At 35.6% G+C, this 17378-nt stretch overlaps 1 protein-coding gene across 2 annotated transcripts in view; it reads left to right on the top strand.

Annotated features, from left to right (window-relative positions):
• The window catches only part of RGS7 (regulator of G protein signaling 7), a 486456-nt gene that overhangs the window by 399260 nt on the left and 69818 nt on the right, over window positions 1–17378 (top strand). For both annotated transcript variants that reach the window (XM_081300308.1, XM_081300309.1), the window contains exon 7: window positions 16428–16492. In XM_081300308.1, the coding sequence (XP_081156434.1) occupies window positions 16428–16492 (65 nt within the window). The remainder of the gene's footprint in view (window positions 1–16427; window positions 16493–17378) is intronic.

The following is a 17378-nucleotide window of genomic DNA, read 5'->3' as shown; positions in this document are numbered from 1 at the left end:
CAATAACTAAAAAAAAAAAAAAAAAAAAAAAAATTTAAAAAAATCTCTCTCTCTCCTTCTCTCTCTCTCTCTCTCTCTCTCTCTCTCTCTCTCTCTCTCAAATAATAATAATAATAATAATAATAATAATAATAATAATAAAATAAAAATGAAGAGAAGGAAGGGACAGAAAGAGAAAAGATGTGAACATAAAAGTATATAATTTAATGACACGAAGTGCCTTTATAAACCAGTCATTTTAAAATTAAACTCTGTTTTGAGATAAAATTTTAAAAATATTTCAAAGTGCAAGACATCTGGGCTTGCACTTCATTATTTAAAATTCTTGGCAATGCAAGAATTTTAAATAATAAAGGAGAGATACTTGACAAGTGAGACACACAATGATTCAAACAGTGCTCACCATTGTGATAAAAAATAATAACTTCACACAAACTCCATACCAAACATGGCATTTAATAGGATATTTCATGTAGAGAAGTACCTGCTATGATTTTCTTTTAAATAGAAACTTTTCCAGTGAGCTAAAAGTATAATAAATGCATACATTACATTCCTTTTTTAATATAGCATTCTACAATACATCCTCTCAATAATCCTCACCTCAGTATATAGCTGATACTTTTAATTCTCATTACACAAAGGAGGAAATTGAGTGTCAGGAAGCTTAAGTGACTTTACAAAGTCTTGGTTAATGAGGGTTATGAGAACCCAAGATGTCCAAACACTTGGACCAATGTCCTTTCCACTATATCATGGCCTTTGCCAGAATATCTGATTTTCTTTTCTTTCCACACTAATGATCAGGGATTTTGACAATAGACATAGTGTGAATCAAATGTTCCAAATTGGTTAGCCAATAACTTAGGGCTAACAATCTCATATCTTTTTTTTATTGTACCAGTATTTCTCAGCACTCTACCTATATCTCTCTCCTTTTATGTAAGAAACCAAAAATAATTTTTAAAAAGAGAGAGATGGGAAGGAACCAAGTTCTGGTATTCAAATATACCAATGGTGAGTATTTTAATCCAGAGTAAATGAACATAGATTAGTTGTTTGTTCAGAAGTTGCACAGCTCATGTTCCACTGGATAGTTTATTGAATTGCTCTTTAAAAGGCTCATTCTCTCCTATGCAGAAGCTAGAGAAAAATAATGGGAAAAGGGTAGGAGAATCAGATATCATAAAGATATAGGGAAGATCAGTGGAGTAGAAGGAGGTCAAAAGGGAGGGAGGAGAGTTGGGGATGGGGAGGAAATGAGGAATGAATTTAACAAAAGCAGAGTATATGCATATATAAAATAAATATCACTTTTATGTATATGTATAAAACATCAATCAATAATAACTGAGTGAAAAGAAGATTAATAGAGTAAATGAAAGAGAATAATGGGGAGGGAAGAGAGAAGGGAAAGCAGGGCTTAGGGTTGGAACCAGGGACTGAAGTGGAATAAATTAAATTCCATGCATGTAGGTGTTTGTCACAATGAACCCAACTATTATGTATAACTGTAATGCTCTAATAAAAATAAAAAAGGGGGATGAATTAAAAGGTGTAAACCTTTGCTTTGTTTGATAAATGTAAAGAACAGACAGAAAAAGTATATACCTTGACCAGTATTATGGAGATTTACCTGAAAGTTAATATCTTAAACATTTTGATTGAAACAGTGATTCAGAAATGTCATGGTAATAGGTAAACTACAATATTCCTTTATTCTGCGACATCTAAAAACTTAATATGGTATTGGTTTGAAAAAAATCTACTAATTACTATAATCACAAGAAGTAATAACTCTATTCTATGAAAGAATAAAGTCAAGAGGTTGTTGTAGATTTCTAGCAGAGCCTCTGAATTTATACATATTTTTGTTATTACTGAAAAACATCCTTTTAAATCATTGCTCTCCAACAGAGGGACTAAGATACAAACACATACAGTTGATTCTTGTTTTTTGTGGTAATAGTGTCCTGTAAAGTTGCCTTGAACACCAAATTAGAGAATACTAAACGACTGATCCCAAGAGAAGCACAGGATTGGGTTTCTACAAGCCTCAGATCAGAACATTTTTATCATTTGATGAACACATGACCTTGTTTTCTATGTGTTTCTGCTAAAGACACCTTATTTAATAAATGTTGTTGATTCATTACTACTAAATAGTGCTGTAACTTATAACTGAACAAAGCTTAGCTAATACACGTATTTTTGTAAAGCACATCACATCCTTCTCACACTTAAGACCATCACACAGAACACTTCAATGCTACTCTTGGGACCATTTTAAATAGCAATATCATCAACAAAAGGCACACAATGCAAAAAATGTATCGGTTAGTGTACCAAAAAAGGATGTTTATTTGTAGCATGAGTTGAAACAAGGCAGCAAAGTGTCTTGTTTGACTCAGCTATTAAACTATCAAATTTAAAACTACAAATACGACATCAGTTATTGATTTGGGGGCCACAAATATTTGGTATTACAGTTTGTAACAGTTTGTAAATATGGAATCAGCAAGTAATGACTATCAACCATATTTTTGAGGGAGATTTAATAAGTAATGGTGTGAATAAAGTATCCATAGCAACATAAAATAATCTTACAAATTGACAAAACTCATTGAACATTAGAAAAACAACCAAACCTTTTAGGAGCCATTCACATAACTCAGTGGTTTCTTTCTTTAGCAATTTAAGTGGTTGGGGTAAAAGTCACTGCATTCAATCTATAATGTCATTTATAGATGAATGCAAAAAGCTGGATTAAAATTAGTATAATTTCAAAATGGTAATAATGGTTCTTATATTGAGGAGAAACAAAGAAATACAGAAAAATGGAACCATGTGGAAAACAAGAGGTAACTAAGAGAAGCTTCCTCGTTCCTTTGTGGCACTGACTGGAGGCTGATGTGAGATTTCCCTTGTTGTTTTATGTACCCTAAGGATCTCTTGTGTGGTCATAGAGACCCAAGGTCCCCACCACCTACTTACTATTTGTATGTCCTGGGGAGGGGACTCAGGATCCCTGTGTTTCATTATTACCATCAATTAAATTAAAAATAATAATGCCATCTTTTTAAGGTAGTTGACTTTAGGGTATGGGGAAAATATGCCATAGAACAGAATCTAACCAGGCTCACGAAATAGATGATTAAGGAGAGAAATCTACTGCTCTCATTCTTTTCACACTGACAGTTTCCAGCTATTATTCCTGAAATTTCCAAAAGAATTCTTTTTCCTGGAGGATTAGCTGTTCCAGGAGAGTAAAGCTTTTTATTGTCCAAATATTCAACTTCCATAGTAGGCCTTTCTTCTCTTAATAAATCAAGGTACATAAACCTATTTAATAACTAATTTCTACTTATACATTACAGTAATATTCTTCAACATTAATATATTTTGGAAATTAAATAACTTAAAAAATCATTCTTATAATATTTTCTCTAGTTCTTTTTATCTTTAGATTTAATTCCCCTTGAGGTTAATTAAGGTTTGAATTGCCTTGAGTCATAATTTTTCCTAAAAAAATTATAAACTCTCTTAACAACAGATAAATGGATAAAGAAAATGTGATACATATATATAATGGAGGTTTACTTACTTGTAACAAATGAAATCATGGCATTTGCTGGTAAATGGACAGAACAGGAGAACATCATGCTAAGTGAAATAAGCCAGATTCTGAGATCAAAGTTGAATGCTTTCTCTCATATGTAGAAGCTAGGAGAAAAAAAAAAATGGAAAGAAGGGGAAGGAGGAATTCCATGAAAAAACAAGGGAAGTCAGAGGGTAGGGAGGGAATTAGGGATGGGAAAGGAGATGTATGGTGGAATGAAACTGACAAAATTATCTGAATATATGAACATTACATATATGAACACACCAAGTGAATTTCACCTTTATGTATAAAGCCTTAATTTAAAAAAATACTATAAGTAAATAGAAGAGGAACAGTAGAGGGAGTACAGTAGAGAAAGGGCAAAGTGAGGAACGGGGAAGTACTCAGGACAGAAGTGGAGCAAATTATATCCCATGCTTGTATGATTATATCAAAATGAACCCAAATATTACGTATAGTCATCACACACTAATGAAAAAAATAAAATAGATCTATAGTCAATGAAGAAAAATTTCAAAATCTAAAGTTTTAAATATAAGTCCATTCAACAGAAATCAAATTTCCAAATATACCTGATCCTTGGAGTAAATGCAGGAAGTAGCAACAGACTGACACTCCATACTTTTCAGAAGTTTACCAGAATTGCTCCTTTCTTCTCCAGCACAGGATAAAAAGAAAGGAGTCGATACAAAACTGGAATGAATAAAAGAAATTATTAGAACACACTGGAAATTGGAGAATGGTGCTGCGTGTCACTCATTTGAAAGATTAACATTTTTCTGGAATCAATAAAATTTAGACATATCATAATGATATTAGAGTTATAATTTCTGTTCTTAGGAAATTAGGGCAGGCTTACAGAACTGGATGTAATCCTGACCAACCCATTAATGATTCCCAGTATCCATACATGAGGGTTAGAAATAGGAGTAAGGAGAGCAGAGAAAGACTTGCCCCATTTTGGACCAAGGTTTCTTAAGCTTGAGCATGTTCATCAGAACAGAAAGATTTGGGCTGGGGTTGTGGCTCAGTGGTAGAGCTCTCACCTAGCATCTGTGAGGCCCTGAGTTTGATCCTCAGCACCACATAAAAATAAATAAATAAAATAAAGGTACTGTGTCCAACTACAATTAGAAAATAAATATTTTTTTAAAAAATTTTAAAAATAGAAAGATTTGTTCCTTACTTTGGTTCTTAAAGCAGCACAAGTTCTCAGACTTTTAGCAGCAAATGTACCAGTAGAGGGTACCAAGTAGGAGAAGAGTATTATAGTTATAGGACTGTTGATAGGTGTAAAAGAAAACCCAGGATTATCAGTATTGCTATCCAGGTCCACTTTACCAGTACAGCAACCTGCAAACAAGTGAGCAAAATCCCAAAGGAAAGCAGAAATAAGACCGGAGCCCAAAAAAGTAATAGATACTGTTTTTGGATGATTTGAACCCTTATTGAATCATTTCAACAAATTTAGGCTTAAAAAGAAAACCATGCTAAGAGTTTTTAATTTTCCAAGATACCAACTTTTTCTGCATGCCTTTCAGTATCTAAATAATTGTGATAAAAATTTGTTTCCAAACAAAATGTGATACTATCATCAATTTTTTTAAACTATAATAGCATACAATAAATTGTTTTCATTAAAAAATGTTAGGAAGACTAGAGGGAGTGAACATATGCTAATTTCTTCATCATTTACGCAGGGAAACATTAGGCAGTGTTTTATTTCTGAGGTTAAATTTCAAGAGATAAAAATTCAAGCATTTATTTAAAGATTAAAACATTGGTTACTAATAGGATGACAAGAAGTTTTCTGAATTATTAAAGTAGGATTTAATGAAAAGTCACTGGTTTAAAATGGTAAAAAAATAAAAATAAAAGAAATACAATGAAAGAGATGAAGAAATGAGAAAAAAGAACAAGTATACTAGGTTACATCATAAATAAAATCTAAGAATATATGTCTGAAAGAAAGACGAGTAAAACAAACCAACTCTATTAAAGTAAGTGGAAGGGAAAGATATACCAGGAAAATACAAGTAGAAGTTGCAATTAGCAGGAAAATAATCTTAGGAGAAGAGTGTTAAAATATAAAAGTATTTAATTAACCAAGCACAATGGCACATGTCTGTACTCTCAGCAACTTAGGAGACTGAGGCAGGGGGATTGAAAGTTCAAGACCTTAGCAAATTAGTGAGGCCCTAAAGCAATCCAACTCAATTTAAAAATATTATATCTTTTAATCATTTATCTGTTGATGGGCATCTAGGCTGGTTCTACAATTTGGCTGTTATGAATTGTGCTGCTATAAACATTGATATGTATATATGATTGTAGTATGATGATTTTAATTATTTTGGATAAATACCAAGGACAGGAGTAGCTGGTTATATAGTAATTCCATTTCTAGTCTTTTGAGGCATCCCCATATGGATTTTCAAAATGCTTGTACTAATTTGCAGTCCCATTAACAATGTATGAATATACCTTTTTCCAACATCCTCATCAGTATTTATTATTATTTGTAATCTTGATGATCACTGTTCTAACTGAAACAAGATATAAAATTTTTGTATAGTTTTGATTAGCATTTTCCTGATTGCTAAGGACATTTAACTTTTTTTCATATATTTATTGGCCATTTGCATTTCTTCTTTTGAAAAATGTCTTTTTAGATCATTTGCCTATTGGTTGAAGTGTTACACACACACAAACACACACACACGTACAAACACACACAAACACACACACAATGGAGTATTACTCAGCATTTAAAAAAAAAGATAAAATTAGGTCATTTGCTGGCAAATTGGTAGAACTGGAGAACATCATGCTAAGAGAAATAAGCCAGACTCATGAAATCAAGGGTTGAATGATTTCTCTGATCTGTAGAAGTTAGAGGAGGGAAAAAATGAAATAAGAAAGGATCTCAAGAAAATAGAAGGGTGATCAACAGAGTAGAGAGAAGGGAATTGAGAGAGAGAGAGAGAAAAGAAGGGCTTGGTGAAGTACTGGGAAATGAAATTGACCAAATTATGCTACGTTCACATAGAATATATCACAATGAATCCCACTTTTATAATTATAATTAAATAAATTGTATTAATTATAATTAGTATGTAATTAATTATACTTATAATCAACTAAATAATACATATTCCTTCTATATTAAAAATAATAGAAGGAAGTTGGGTTATAAGTTGTAAAACTTCCAAGTACTTTTTTGGCATGTATATTTCTAATCTTCTTGAATTATATATTTGTGTCTTTTCCATATTTAGATATTGAGGTGCTTGCTGATCTGTGATCTAGGTATGATTCTACACACTTCTGTCATGAATGTGAGTGCTCTACCTTGTAGAAACTAAAGGAAAATCCAAATGCCAGCATTTATTTTCTATTCCACTCCTTATTACAGACCTGATTCAAAAGCTTTAGCTTTCCCGTCTAAATTCTAAGTTGCGTTAGGGCCAAATTCTATGCCTTTACCACATAGCAATTTTAACCAGAGTAACACTTCAAGCCTTCTCAAACTTTCTCTCACTTTGTGGCAGAGCCTCCATCTCAATTACTTGTTATATACTAAGTAATTGTTATATACAGGTCCTCCAAATTATCTCCTTATGATGTCCCAGAAAATTACTTCAGGAAGATATATTTAAACTTGGAATTGAAATGAAGTCTTCAATAATATAAATCATTCTAAGTAACCCAGGTAGTGTCTTTATTTTTTTTTAGTTCACATTTTTTAATATTTTAGCAGAGCAGAAAATATTCCAATAGTTTTTTGGAAAGACTCATTCTTTGTACATGGCCCTAGTTCACACAGAACACCATGTGGAACACTTACATTGCCTAAATAAGTGGGAATCACAACAGAAATACTGACCTGAGCTTTAGTTTGATCATGTTCAAGTATTCCCACTTTTTCTGTCTTTGGTGGATTGGGAAATCTCCTGGAATTGGAACCCTCTTTCATCGATTTAGATCTTCACCTTGTCTAGATCTTCCCAATGCTGGTATTCTCTACAAACAATGAAAGTACTATCTGTACTTGTCATTATACTGCAAATGAGTCTGGACTTGATTGTTGAAGCTTGGGTCTGTCTATCCAGCCATGACCAGATTTGCTGCACCTTCAGAAGTATCCAGATTATTCTTTACTCTGCTAACCCAGACTTTAATCTTTCCCTCTGGACACTTGATTTAATTTGACATCTAAATAGCTCCTTCTGAAAACATCCTATTCATTTACTTATCCAGCAGATGTGTATGAAACTTTTACTCTGTGCCTGACAATGGCTGTCCATACTTTGATTTTGTTTCCTAGAAATTTTTAAAAATTGTATTATAGGAAACCTTAATAAAGAATTCATAACTTTTTTGTGAGCAATCATCTGGAAAAAAAAACTTAAAGCACGTCTGCTAAAACTTCTTAGTTTACCTAATGAGGTATACATTTGCCAAAGGGGACTTATTTTGAAAACAACAGAGCTTGAATGACCAGAACCAATAAAGCAGGAAAAAACTGAGGCAGAATGAGACTGAGAAGAGGTCTGGTTGATGAAGGGCTTAGCTGGGCTTGAATTTGTTTAAAGGTAATTCTACAGGAACGTTGAAATTATTTAATTAGAAATTATTTAAGGAGATTTGATCTTTTTTTTTCTAATGAAGAGCCACCCTCAAGAGTAGTGCACGTATACTATAATTTCTTTTAACTGCTGTTGAGAAAGTCTGAGTTATTTTATTAAAGTCACAGTGGCTTTTACAGAAAGAGTTCCCCTGGGAGGGAGCTTAAATCATGACCAATTAGAAAATTAACATATCATGTTACTTTTGGTTTTGAAATTTAACTTTTGAAAATTACTGACATTAGTAAAAAATAAAATAAAATTACTATGGTAAATGATAAATGATGTGTTCTAAAATCATGCACTGGATTCTTAACATTTGTAGCAAAGTTCACATCATTCAGTGGTTGCCTTGACCTTCACACAAGAAACCTTAAGGGACAGACCATTGAGTAAATAACATCCATGTTTGCAGTGGTTTCAGATTTTCTGTGTAACATTTTTCCTCAGTGTAACCTGCTGGATTTCCTTGTTCAAAACTAAGGCCAATAAGACATCCTGCAGAGCTAGCCTTATGGAAGGTAATATTGGACAGGCCTCATCCAGTGGATTTATTCAGAATATAGTATAATACAATCTTGAACTTCATGAAACTCAAATATCATACTTAATGGAAAAAAATGACAAAGAAAATGCTGGAAATTGGGACTGGTGAGGACTTCAATGTATTGATATTATGAGGAGAGTCACCAGAACACCTTAAAATAACTGAAGAACTTTGCTCAAAGCAATGCTGCTATCACCATTCATTCTTCCTTCTGTCACTTCTTCTATAAATCTGCTGCCAGATGGACTTTACATGGCAGCCCAGGAAACTGAGTCCTCAGGGGACCGCAGTGAAGTGGTAGCTTATTTTTTTAATATTTTTTTTATTGGTTGTTCAAAACATTACAGAGCTCATGACATATCATCTTTCATACATTTGACTCAAATGGGTTTTGAACTCCCATTTTTACCCCAAATACAAATTGCAGAATCACATCGGTTACACACTCACATTTTTACCTAATGGCAAATAAGTGACTGTTGTATTCTGCTACCTTTCCTATCCCCTACAATCCCCCCTCCCCTCCCCACCCATCATCCCTCTCTACCTCATCTGCTGTTGTTCAATTCTCTCCCTTGTTTCCCCCCCCCTTCCCCTCACATCCTCTTCTATGTAATTTTGTGTAACATTGAGGGTCTCCTACCATTTATATATGTTTTCCCTTCTCTCTCCCTTTCTCTCCCCACACTCGTCTTTGTTTAATGTTAATCTTTTCCTCATGCTCTTCCTCCCTGTTCTGTTCTTAGTTGCTCTCTTTATATCAAAGAAGACATTTGGCATTTGTTTTTTAAGGATTGGCTAGCTTCGCTTAGCATAATCTGTTCTAATGCCATCCATTTCCCTGCAAATTCTATGATTTTGTCATTTTTTATTGCTGCGTAGTACTCCATTTTGTATAGATGCCACATTTTTTTTATCCATTCATCTATTGAAGGGCATCTAGGTTGGTTCCACAGTCTAGCTATTGTGAATTGTGCTGCTATGATCACTGATGTGGCCGTATCCCTATAGCATGCTCTTTTAAGATCCTCAGGGAATAGTACGAGGAGGGCAATAGCTGGGTCAAATAGTGGATCCATTCCCAGCTTTCCCAGGTATCTCCATACTGCTTTCCAAATTGGCCTTACCAATTTGCAGTCCCACCAGCAGTGTACAAGTGTACCCTTTTCCCCACATCCTCCCCAACACTTATTGTTGTTTGACTTCATAATGGCTGCCAATCTTACTGGAGTGAGATGGTATCTTAGGGTGGTTTTGATTTGCATTTCTCTGACTGCTAGAGATGGTGAGCATTTTTTCATGTTCTTGTTGATTGATTGTATGTCCTCCTCTGTGAAGTGTCTGTTCAGGTCCTTGGCCCCTTTATTGATTGGGATATTTATTACCTTATTGTTTAATTTTTTGAGTTCTTTGTATATTCTGGATATTAGGGCTCTATCTGAAGTGTGAGGGGTAAAAATTTGTTCCCAGGATGTAGGCTCTCTATTCACCTCTCTTATTGTTTCTCTTGCTGAGAAAAAACTTTTCAGTTTAAGTAAGTCCCATTTATTTATTCTTGTTATTAACTCTTGGGCTATGGGCGTCCTATTAAGGAATTTGGAGCCCGACCCCACAGTATGTAGATCTTAGCCAACTTTTTCTTCTATCAGATGCCATGTCTCTGATTTGATATCTAGCTCCTTGATCCATTTTGAGTTAACTTTTGTGCATGGTGAGAAAAAGGAATTCAGTTTCATTTTGTTGCATATGGATTTCCAATTTTCCCAGCACCATTTGTTGAAGATGCTATCCTTCCTCCATTGCATGCTTTTAGCCCCTTTGTCAAATATAAGAAAGTTGTAGTTTTGTGGTTTGGTTTCTGTGTCCTCTATTCTGTACCATTGGTCCACCTGCCTGTTTTGGTACCAGTACCACGTTGTTTTTGTTACTATTGCTTTGTAGTACAGTTTGAACTCTGGTATGGCTATAACTCCAGATTCACACTTCCTGCTTAGAATTGCTTTTGCTATTCTGGGTCTTTTGTTTTTCCATATGAATTTCATGATTGCTTTATCTATTTCTACAACAAATGCCGTTGGGATTTTAATTGGCATCATAGAGAACTTTGGGTAGTATCACCATTTTGATGATGTTAGTTCTGCCTATCCATGAACAGGGTACATTTTTCCATCTTCTAAGATCTTCTTCTATCTCTCTCTTTAGGGTTCTGTAGTTTTCATTGTATAAATCTTTCACCTCTTTTGTTAGGTTGATTCCCAAGTATTTTATTTTCTTTGAGGATATTGTGAATGGAGTGGTTTTCCTCATTTCCGTTTCAGAGGATTTGTCGCTGATATACAGGAATGCCTTTGATTTATGCGTGTTGATTTTATATCCTGCCACTTTGCTGAATTCATTTATTAACTCTAGCAGTTTCTTTGTAGACCCTTTTGGGTCTGTTAAATATATTATCATGTCATCCGCAAATAGCGATAATTTAAGTTCTTCTTTTCCTATTTTTATGCCTTTAATTTCTTTTGTCTATCTAATTGCTCTGGCTAGTGCTTCAAGAACTAAATTGAATAGAAGTGGTGATAGAGGGCATCCCTGTCTTGTTCCAGATTTTAGAGGGAATGCCTTCAGTTTTTCTCCATTTAGGATGATGCTAGCCTGAGGTTTAACATATATAGCTTGTACAATGTTGAGGTAAGTTCCTGTTATCCCTAGTTTTTCTAATGTTTTGAACATAAAGGGATGCTGTACTTTGTCAAATGCTTTTTCTGCATCTATCGAGATGATCATATGGTTTTTGTCTTTAAGTCTATTGATGTGGTGAATAGTATTTATTGATTTCTGTATATTGAACCAGTCTTGCATCCCAGGGATGAATCCTACTTGATCATGGTGCACAATTTTTTTGATATGCTTTTGTATTCGATTCGCCAAGATTTTATTGAGAATTTTTGCATCCAAGTTCATTAGAGATATTGGTCTGTAGTTTTCTTTCTTTGAAGTGTCTTTGTCTGGTTTCGGGATCAGGGTGATGTTGGCCTCATAGAATGAATTTGGAAGAGCTCCTTCTTTTTCTATTTCTTGAAATAGCTTGAAAAGTATTGGTATTAATTCTTCTTTGAAGGTTTTGTAAAACTCCGCTGTATACCCATCCGGTCCAGGACGTTTTTTGGTTGGTAGTCTTTTGATGGCTTCTTCAATTTCTTCCTTTGTTATTGGTCTGTTTAGATTGTGTGTGTCTTCCTGACTCAATCTGGGCAGATCATATGACTTAAGAAATTTATCGATATCTTCACTATCTTCTATTTTATTGGAATATAGGGTTTCAAAATACTTTCTAATTATCTTCTGTATTTCTGTAGTGTCTGTTGTGATATTGCCTTTTTCATCCCGTATGTTAGTAATTTGAGTTCTCCCTCTTCTTCTCTTCATTAGCATGGCTAAGGGCCTGCTGATCTTATTTATTTTTTCAAAGAACCAACTTTTAGTTTTTTCAATTTTTTCAATGGTTTTTTTTGTTTCAATTTCGTTGATTTCTGCTCTAATTTTAATTATTTCTTGTCTTCTACTACATTTGCTGTTGTTTTGCTCTTCCTTTTCTAGGTTTTTGAGGTTTAGTATGAGTTCATTTATTTGTTGGTTTTTTCTTTTCTTGAGGAAAGTAGTCCAAGAAATGAATTTCCCTCTTAAAACTGCTTTCATTGTGTCCCATAGATTCCAGTATGTTGTGTCTGTATTGTCATTTGTCTCTATGAATTTTTTTATCTCCTCCTTTATGTCTTCTGTAACCCATTGATCATTCAGTAACATATTGTTTATTTTCCATGTGATGCTGGATTTTTCCTTCCTTCTTTTACCATTGATTTCCAGTTTCATTCCATTATGATCAGATATGGTGCATGGTATTATCTCCACACCTTTATATTTACTAAGAGTTGCCCTATGGCATAATATATGGTCTATCTTTGAGTAGGATCCATGTGCTGCTGAGAAGAATGTGTATCCACTTGATGATGGTTGATATATTCTATATATGTCGGTTAAGTCTAGGTTATTGATTGTGCTATTGAGTTCAATAGTTTCTTTATTCAGCTTTTGTCTAGAGGATCTGTCTAATGGCGAGAGCGGTGTGTTGAAGTCACCCATAATTATTTTGTTGTAGTCTATTTGATTCTTGAACTTGAGGAGAGTTTGTTTTATGAACGTTGCAGCTCCATTGTTAATTGCATACAAATCGATGATTGTTATGTCTTGTTGGTGGATGGTTCCTTTTAACAGGATATAGTGTCCTTCTTTGTCCCTTTTGATTAACTTAGGTTTGAAGTTGATTTTATTCGATATGAGTATGGCCACTCCTGCTTGCTTCCGAGGGCCATGTGAGTGATATGATTTTTCCCAACCTTTTACCTTCAGCCTGTGTATGTCCTTTCCTATCATATGAGTCTCCTGAAGGCAGCATATTGTTGGATTTGTTTTTTTTGATCCAGGTTACTAGCCTATGTCTCTTGATTGGTGAGTTTAGACCATTAACATTTAAGGTTACAATTGAAATATGATTTGTACTTCCAGTCATGTTTATTTATTTATTTATTTGAGTTTGGCTAGTTTTTACTTTTTGGTTATTTTCCTCCCCCTTTACTGAGATACCTCCTGCTGTTAGTTTTGGGCACTATTTTTCAATTCCACTTCTTGTAGTATTTTGCTCAAAATGCTTTGCAGTGCTGGTTTTCTGGCTGCGAATTCTTTTAGCTTTTGTTTATTGTCAAAGATTTTAATTTCATTGTCAAATCTGAAGCTTAATTTTGCTGGATACAGTATTCTTTGTTGGAAACCATTATTTTTCAGCATTTGAAATACATTGTTCCAGGATCTTCTCACTTTTAAAGTCTGTGATGAAAACTCAGTAGTTAACCTAATTGTTTTATCTCTGAATGTAATCTTCCTCCTTTCTCTCGTAGCTTTTAATATTCTCTCCTTGTTCTGTATGTTGGCTATCTTCATAATTATATGTCTTGGAGTTGGTCTATTACGGTTTTGAATGTTTGGGGTCCTGTAGGCTTCCAGGATTTGGCAATCCATTCCATCTTTCATCTCTGGGAAGTTTTCTAGGATTATTTCATTTAATAGGTTTTCCATTCCTTTGGTTTGATTCTCTATGCCTTCTTCTATCCCGATGACTCCCAAATTTGGCTTTTTTATGGCATCCTATAATTCTTGAATAGATTGCTCGTGGGATTTAAGCATCTTTTCTGAGTTGACTATATTCTTTTCAAGTTGATAAACTTTGTCTTCATTATCTGATGTTCTGACTTCTACTTGATCTAGTCTATTTGTAATATTCTCATTTGAGATCTTAATTTGATTTATATTTCCTGCATTTCTAGGATTACTGTTTGATTTTTTTTAAGATCTCTATCTCCTGTTAAAGCTCGCTCGTTCTTTGCCATTTGAATTTGTTTGTTTAATTCATTTTCAAAATATACTTTTATTGCTTGGACTTGCTGTTTCATGTCTTCTCTAATATTCCTTTCCATCTGAGTTAGGTATGCCTTGAGTTCTTTCCCTATCCCTGTTTCTGATGCTTCTAGGTCCTCCTGTAGAATTAAGTTGTCTTGCATTGTTTGTACTCCTTTTTTCCCCTGTTTTTTCATGATGCTCACACTACTTTCCAGCTCTATTTGATTGCTGTGTTTCTGCTCTCTTCTATAAATTTGTTTTGGTTTTTTATATCTCTGTTGTCTCTCCTTTGTGTTGGTAGACTATGCTTGCTAAAGTGGATTCCGCTGGGAAGGAATTCCGACTGCCGAGCTCCAGTGACGTCACCTCTCTGATATAGCGGGCCCCATGCTCCTTACTGGGGTGTTCCAATGGAGGGGTGGGACTGGACTGTCTCTGGTTGGTTTCAGATCCCGGATGCCGGCAGCCAGGTGGTCTCCAGCCGCCCAGTCGCACTTGCAGCCAGCGGGCGATTGGTCTCAGGCGGGTGTGCGGTTTCCAGCTGCTCAGTCGCAGGGGCAATGGGCCGGCTGTCGCTGGTGGGCAGGCGATCTCTAGCCGCCTAGTCCTGCGGTCGGTCGCAGGCGGGGGGCGGACTCCAGCTGCCCAGTTGCACGGGCGGCGGGTGGAGTTTCGCCGGCGGGCGTGCGTTCTCTGGCCGCCCAATCGCGAGGGCCTGGCCTCTAGTCCCCTGGTTTCTCTTGCTAGTCCTAGTTTCTCCTGCTAGACCAGATTTCCCCTGAGTGATGCCTCTCGGCAGTTCAAACTGTACTCTGGGCCTGCCGTTTGTTGGGCGTGGAGGGTGGCTATTGAGAATCCCCCGGCACTCTATTGTTTTGATTTTTTCCGCTTGCCCCTCCCCCCGTGCTGGCAATACAGGTTTCGTTTTCCCCGCTGATGGGAGGGGGAGTTGAAGGTCGGGTGTCTAGTTTTCCCCGGGTCTTTATGCAGGCTTGCTTTGATAATCCCTCCCCCGGAGAGCCTAGGAGAGATTTTATGCAAATTCCCCGCTGTAAGGGAGATGAGCTGAGTAACACACACCTGTTTTATTGTTGCAATTTGTTGGAGACTGTCGGTGGTTACTTCAGCTCTCCAAGATGGTGGCCGCTGGTTTCCTTGGTGGAGGAATAGAATTGTCCCGTTTCCTTCCCCGTCTGAAATCCCGAACTCAGCCCGGGGCTCCGTGAGTGCTCAGGTGGCAGGATTCCACAGAATTTGCAGCAATCTCCCTGCTTGCTGGTCGCTTCTCCCGCGGATCCCCGCTGTTTGTAACCGCGGGGCGGGCTGTGCGGATCAGTCAGCCCAGATCTCCGGTCGCACAGTTGGCTCATGTATGAGACTCAATTACCGGACCTCAGTGCTGGAAATCCTTCCTCTAGGTTTCGGTGCACCCCCATTTTGCTGTAAGTTCCTAACAAGATAGTTTTTTGTCGTTCTATCTCGTTATTCACCCGCACAGTGGCGCGGTACATGGGGTGTGATGCACTCTATTCGCGGCCATCTTCCCTTCCCAGTAGCTTATTTTTGGTAGGTAAAATGTTCTACTCTCCTTCACTTAGCAACAAAACAATTGAATGATGTGGATTGGAACAATAGAAGTGCCAAGAAGCCTTAAATTGGGTGGGTTTGTGGCTCAGTGGTAGAGCCATTGCCTCCCATTGGGTTCCAGTCTCTGTGTTAAACAAAAAAAAAAAAAGAAGAAGAAGAATATGAAGAAATCCTCCTTAGTTTACACTAACAGAGCCTTGCCGTTGACAGTAGAATCTGCAACTATTTGAATGTGCCAATAATGATTCCCTCTTTATACAGTTCATTCTTATAAAATGGTTTTGTTTGTATATCTAGATTTTTTAAGTTCATTTAACTTCAGTTTCTTTCCCCCTTCCTTGTTGAGGATAAAGTTATGACACAACTTAGTAAAAATAAGGAAATGGTTACCAGGTTTCTTAACATGTATTTTCAATTATGGCATCATAAATCAAACTGGATTTCAGTAATGTATTCTAGTTGTTTGTCTAAAATGAGATAATAGAAAATTATAACTTGAGGAAAAAGTGACAAGTGTCTGAAATTTTAATGCCATATTTTTATAGCAGTCAATTTTAATAAGCAACCAAAATATGATTTTTTGTTTGTCTTTCAGCTGTTTACCTCTGCAAAAGAACAATGCAAAATAAGGCAAGACTAGAACTTGCAGATTATGAAGCTGTAAGTACCAAGGACTTTCTAGCAATAAAAAAAAAGGCATAAAATGGGCAGGAACAAAACCTATGGTCATTTCTGAGTACTCCAGTAACTTTCTACATTCATGGATTTTTTTTTTAGATGTTGATGAACCTTTATTTTATTCACTTATTTATATGCAGTGCTGAGAATCAAACTCAGGCCTCACACATGCTAGGCAAGTGCTCTTACTACTGGGCCACAGCTCCAGCCCCATACATTCATGTATCTTAAGGATCAGATTTCTTTGGATCAGGCAGCAAATTCCTTCATGAATCCCTGTTTGCTTGCTTCCTCTCTTCATCCACTATCACAGGATAGTGAAGTTCTAAATACACAAATTCAATGTAGAAGAGAGAAACATATTTTATTTTCTAAAATTGATTTACCTGTAAATATTTCAAATAAATACTAACGCGAAGATATCCAAACTCTGAGAATTAAAGACCATTTATATTAGGAACATGTTTTTTATTGCAAAACACAGGGTGTTTGCTAGCAGCAGATAAATTAACCTGCTATAATTTGTTCAAATGGTTACTGTGTTGTGATTGATGAACTTCAAATCATTGAGTAGAAATAAGTACTAGGCTGCCAAGGATCTACATTCATTGTTAGGACAAGAATAAACTAAATCTGGGCTAGGAATGAATTGTTTTCCTGTTCCTGCATAAAATGAACACAGAAAAATCCAGTGGATTCATCTGGAACATTTTCTCATACAAGGTAATTTCACTATTTTGCAGATACATATTGGATTTATAGTTGTATTATCTAAAGTCAGTCATTCTTAAAAGTTAATATTATTTTTTTGTTCTGTTTCCTCCAAGACAATATGAGGATTGACTGATGTGATGAGCATGACTTGTCA

This window comes from Spermophilus citellus (genome assembly GCF_964194105.1).
Source record: "Spermophilus citellus genome assembly, chromosome: 6".
Lineage (NCBI taxonomy): Eukaryota > Metazoa > Chordata > Mammalia > Rodentia > Sciuridae > Spermophilus > Spermophilus citellus.
The sequence above is the reverse complement of the archived record's forward strand: the minus strand, read 5'-3'. Positions and strand labels throughout refer to the sequence as shown.